The sequence below is a fragment of the Formica exsecta genome, unplaced genomic scaffold (assembly GCF_003651465.1).
Source record: "Formica exsecta isolate Colony F162 unplaced genomic scaffold, ASM365146v1 scaffold37, whole genome shotgun sequence".
NCBI classification, from domain to species: Eukaryota; Metazoa; Arthropoda; class Insecta; order Hymenoptera; family Formicidae; genus Formica; species Formica exsecta.
Window position 1 is genome coordinate 2,697,260 of NW_021850941.1, and position 5,371 is coordinate 2,702,630.

A 5,371-nucleotide genomic window follows, 5' to 3' on the forward strand; every position below is an offset into this window, starting at 1 on the left:
ATATATAAATATATTTTAAGTATTTTATTTCTATTGAGACTTGAATTTTTCTTCAAGCACAAGGAGCTGATTAAATAGCTGATAATATAGCGCGTAGTGATTATTATTAAATCTTTATCTCTTTTAGATTTTAATATCAGATAGATTCATTACTTTTGAGGATTAATATGTGAAACTTGGTTACGTGACTTCGCAGTTAGTTTCATATCATCAAATAGCGGAGATAAGGATAAATTAAGCAAGAAATGTTCTCAAATAAAAAACAGGATCTTACGTTCCTACGTCGATTACGCACAATTAGCTGTTTTTAAGTTAAATTTGATCGAAAGAGTTCATTAGAGAGATTATCCTATGCGTTTGAGGTATAGAAAGTTGTATAGCTCGGATGAAGAGATAGTATACCCACAAATGCTTTCATCTTGTCCAGATAAGTCTACTCAGAACAAAGAAACATTATTTCTCTCTAAATATATATTTTATGATAACTGTAGAGATATTAAAGAGATGTCTGGGATAGTTAATATATGCATCACTAAAAATATATTTGTACTTTGATCTCACTGATTATCATTATCTTTTATCAGATATCATATTGATATCATTATCTCAGCTACTTCTACTAGAAGATAACGTTACCGTTTTTTTTTTTTTTTCGATTATGCAAACATAATTGCGAATTGCAATACACAAATATAAACTCGATACGCGCTCGTTCCGAAAGCTCTATTTAATAGAAATGAAGACGTTAAAAACAACGGTTCCGCTGACGTGATTGTCTAAGTCTAACGGAACAGCTGATGAGGATACTGACGGCATATATTCCACGTATCCTCTTCACGTCTCTCTGCGAATCATTCTTGAAAAATGTCTCGCTCATACGTTCGTTATCACGAGAAATAGGATCAAATAACAATCTCGAGTCATCCACTCGCATTCTTTCAAGCCATTCGATAGCAATGACTATTATATATGCGTCTGACGCAAGCTGTTTTGTATTACAATCGCTTAACGAAAGAACGCCGCGCGACAATAGTTGGAAATAAGATCCGACAGTTTATAAACAAAGAGGTCCCGAGCACAAAGATTGTCGCAACCAATGCCAATAAAGTAAACATAAATCGGAGATTTAAGTCAACATTTAGGCTGTATCTGTTACATGTGTTGAACATTAACGTCAATCATTTTACGTTAATTTATACCTCCGACTTATGTTTACGACTGTATTGGCAATGGTTACGACAATCCTTGTGCTCATTGTCCGGCCCAGACAGAGAGAGAGAGAAAGAGGAGCAAAAGCGTAGTGGAAAGAATAAAAAAAAAAAAAAAAAAAAAAAAAAAAGAAAGAAAAAAAGGTAAAATCGCTGATCACAGAAAGGTTGCAAGATGCAAAATGGCGGAGAAGGCGAGACAAAAATGGCGTAGTTACATATACTAGTCGCGCCGCTATATATACTCACCAATTACTGGAAATTAAACTCGGCATTATCGGCTTTTTACTACTTTCACTTTTACTTAACGACCGACTGGAGTTAATACTCATACTTCTTTCTTCGTAAAATTTTGGCGGCTTTAAATGCACTGGTCCACCGCGAAATATTCGCTGGAACAGCGATCGACGAGTAATGATTGCGTGTGGCGGCTTTCGTTAAGGTAAAACTGAAATGCGCAAGATCAGAATATCAGATGCGTTCGTTACAGTGTTTCAAGTGACACTGCTGGAGCCACAGTAGGCTCGACGAGTGTAGCGCACGGCTTCGTGCCACGTGATTTTGCTTCTCTCGATATATCTCGAAAACTATTTGAGATATCAAGAAATGTTCTATACAAAAGTTTCATGGCAAAAACAGCTCTATTTAACCACATTAATACAAATTTTAAAAAATGATTTTTTTTAAGGATTATTTTTTTAAATTTTTATTAATGTGGTTAAATAGAGCTGTTTTTACCATGAAATTTTTGTATAAAACATTTTTTGATATCGCAAAAAGTTTACATATGAGGGGTGCTTTCACTTCTTAAAACCATTTTTGAGCCACAACTGAAAATGTCTTAATTCATCTATTGACCGTCCCTACATGTCTATAAAGTTTCATCAAAATCAGAATTTTCGGGTTCACGAAGTTCCCTTGTCAGTCATAAATTATTATAAATTATATATTCTATTTTATTTATAAGACGAACACAGTCAATATATTTCCAGAATCTCTTAGAGCAACTTTTTTTATTCATTGCAATATACAATATATTTTGTTGCGCATTTCGGAGACACAAATACGCGCTCATGCATAAATAAATAAGTGAATACTCTTCGCGTTCTTTTTTTAGGATATAATAGGAAATGTGGAAGATTCTCTCGAATGTACGTTTTCTAGCCACACAGAGAATATTTGAACTTGATAGAGGAAAAGATGAAAGTACATACATGGCCCATATCAGCGTAAATCAAAATGCTCAGCCTTCGCTCTGAAGACCAGTTACCTTCAAATTCTTTCAAGTATATCTTAGAAAAATTTGGAATGTCCGCGGAATTCAGATATCTCGCTAAAGATCGCACAACGATGTGTGTCTTACTATCAATATCACTAAATGCTCATAAATCGGAGTATACGTCAAGGCACAATGCGCTAGATTGTTCTTTATCTACCATTGTTTAACTAATTTAAACTCTTATATAAAAAGGGATAACCTCCTTTTCTCCCACAGTGTACATAATAGTGTTTCGTTACGATTCCATCGAGATAAATCGCCATATAGGTACACATACTATGATATGATACTTCAAAAATGAAACTGCTTCAATAGATTTGATGGCAAAATAAACGAGAATGATAATAATACTCTCTTACATGTAATTAAGTAGCTACTTAGCCGCACATCACCTGGCGAACAAAGTCTTCGTAATTGATATTACCCTGTGAATCTTCATGACCTGCCAATAATGTTTCTACTTCTTCATCGCTAAGTTTCTCACCTGTAGTAATATACAAAATAAAAATCCTGTTTCTTTTTTCATAAATGCGCATTTGCAATACGTACCGAGCGTCGTCAAAAGGTGTCGCAATTCCGCAGAAGATATAAAGCCGTTTCCGTCTTTATCGAAATGACGCAGACCCTCGATAAAGTCATCCGCTGTGTCGGACGTACGGGACTTACTGATTGCCTGGTAGATCGGCAAAAATACCTCAAAACTGATACGCTCGTCCGGTTTGTGTTGGTGAGTAAACTTCTTCACATCCGATTCAGTCGGATTCTGACCAAGAGCTCGTAATGCGTCGCCAATCTGGGACACATGGATTTTTCCATCCCCGCGGCTATCAAACAACTGAAATGCTTCCTGGAATTCTACAGTGCAATTCTACGTTTACTTTTCATCACACAAACTCAATGCTTAATTTATATTTTGTGGATATACCCATATAATAAAATAATTTTAGAAAATACTAAAATTGTTGAAGTATATTTTTTTAAATTAAAGATGTAAAAGAAGGGTAACAATTTTATATAATTTCTTTTGCCACTCTTTAAATCCATTTTAAAGTACATTGTAATTAAATCATCTAATTTAAAAGATTGCAAGCGAGTGGAATATTGATAGTCTCTCTACCAATATTCTAAACCAATAAATATAGTTTACCCTCCATAGATGACATCATTCTATTAGCCAATTCTTGATAGCTGTAGCCATACATCCTGCACTTTTTTGTGAAAGACAAGATCTACTATACTTAAAGCTATCACTACACGTAACAACCAGAATACTAGAAATTTATTTTCTATCGAACAATCTGTTCCTAATCACGTTTTGTATCAATGAAGCACATAACTCGCGAGAGTATAAAACCAGAATAATCGGCAAATCTTGATCAGAAGAGGCGGGATCGCGATTAAGTCGTCGACGACTCGCCAGCAGCTTGCTTTCAAATACCGAACCATAAAAGGCAATCCTCGGTAAGCGCGCGCGCACCAGAGTTTAAAAAGGCGATGATACTCTTGACCTGAATTAAAAGCCCGGGGGAAAAGAGCGCGGTACAGCATGGACCCCCCTTGATCGCTCGCCTCTTTTGATCTCGCTCTGCACTGACTGTTGCATACAGTCGCCTTCGGACTTACCGGCCAGCTGATCCTCGGAGTAAGACGCCTGCGAACATACACACGTAGCGATTCATTTAGACGCATGCTCATCGTGCTTGGCACGACTCGTCGTTGACGCGCTTCTATAATTCTCAACGATACTCACCATTGTTGAACGCTCCTTCGGTAATGGGCTGCAGCAGCGAAGAATGACAGATCCACACGTCACACGCGGATCTACGTATCAGGCGGTGCCCAGTGAACTCTATAGCGAAGACACTTGGTTTTCGCCAGTGGTGACGTAGAGCGGAAGTGAGTCACGATCTTAACGCGTGAATGCTCTTATCCTTTTCTTTTTAGGTCAAATTCCCGTGGAATATCGTGGACTTTGTGCAATTGCCGTGCGATCGAGCGAATGTCACAGAGTCTCTAACATTGCTCTGATCGCTCTGAAGCTGACAGACGCTGGTAGTTTTCGTTCGATTTCGTTTTACAGACTGTAGAATTTTAAGAATGGTGTCATCTATTGGCAGCTTCTGGCATTGCAACGCAGCATCTAGCGATGAAGTGTCGAATTACATCCATATTTTATAAACTGTTTCAATTCTTGAAATTTTGATTGAAATAACATTTTTTCATCGGATCAGGAGAATATCAATTTAAAAAGAATTTTATACCAGTAATTGAAAAATTGCATACAGTTCTGAAACACAAATTTTATATAATATGTACTATATATACTCGTAATAATATATATATATATATATATATTTATATAGAAAATTAATTTTATTTTACATGCGCATATACATATAAAAATACTTCGATAATAATTTATTATCGCTGTCCAAGCATCTGACACGTGGCACAAAGTGGATCTGGCCATATAGTTCCACCGGCTTTAAAACGGATCCAGTTAGCGCTGCTGTATCAGCTAGAATCATAGATATATAGACTGGATTGAGCATTGTGAGATAGACAAACGATTTTGATTTTTTAGAGGAAAATCATTTTTTAGTTTTTTATTCTATATGAAAATTATTTTTCAAGGAAAAATGTTTTTAAAAGTTACTTTTTAGAGATAAATAATAAACTTTTTTTGCGTACAAGTTGGGATTTTTTTATATACTTGGCGTNGCTTATGATTAATTTCAAAACAAGTCGATCAGTTTGGCACGGGGCACTTTTAAACTCGAAATCCATTCTGTATGTGATCGACGTTATTGCAGTAAGGGTTAAGTAGTTTTATGATGTAATATTTGTAATAAAATCCGCAATATAATTGTGCTAATTGTGCTAT

At 35.8% G+C, this 5,371-nt stretch overlaps 1 protein-coding gene across 2 annotated transcripts; it reads right to left on the minus strand.

Annotated features, from left to right (window-relative positions):
• Positions 1 to 2,199: 2,199 nt before the first annotated feature.
• LOC115239292 (myosin-2 essential light chain) lies at positions 2,200 to 4,595 on the minus strand. Of its 2 annotated transcripts, XM_029813743.1 has the most exons (4): positions 4,238 to 4,595; positions 4,111 to 4,138; positions 3,037 to 3,342; positions 2,200 to 2,971 (listed from the first exon to the last, which is right to left on the minus strand). In XM_029813743.1, exons 1-4 carry the CDS (start codon positions 4,238 to 4,240, stop codon positions 2,865 to 2,867), a joined length of 444 nt encoding a protein of 147 aa, XP_029669603.1. In that variant the 5' UTR covers positions 4,241 to 4,595; the 3' UTR covers positions 2,200 to 2,864. The 2 variants fall into 2 exon arrangements, with proteins under 2 accessions (XP_029669603.1, XP_029669602.1); XM_029813742.1 differs by lacking the exons at positions 4,111 to 4,138; positions 4,238 to 4,595 and adding an exon at positions 3,635 to 4,066.
• Positions 4,596 to 5,371: the final 776 nt, after the last annotated feature.

Bases quoted from the DNA above. Each gene is read 5' to 3' on its own strand.
- LOC115239292 (XM_029813742.1), bottom strand. From the start codon at position 3,689: ATGTATGGCTACAGCTATCAAGAATTGGCTAATAGAATGATGTCATCT. The intron at 3,343-3,634 runs GTAAACTATATT...ATTGCACTGTAG, and splicing joins AATGATGTCATCTATGGAGG to AATTCCAGGAAGCATTTCAG. The intron at 2,972-3,036 runs GTACGTATTGCA...ATATTACTACAG, and splicing joins ACACCTTTTGACGACGCTCG to GTGAGAAACTTAGCGATGAA.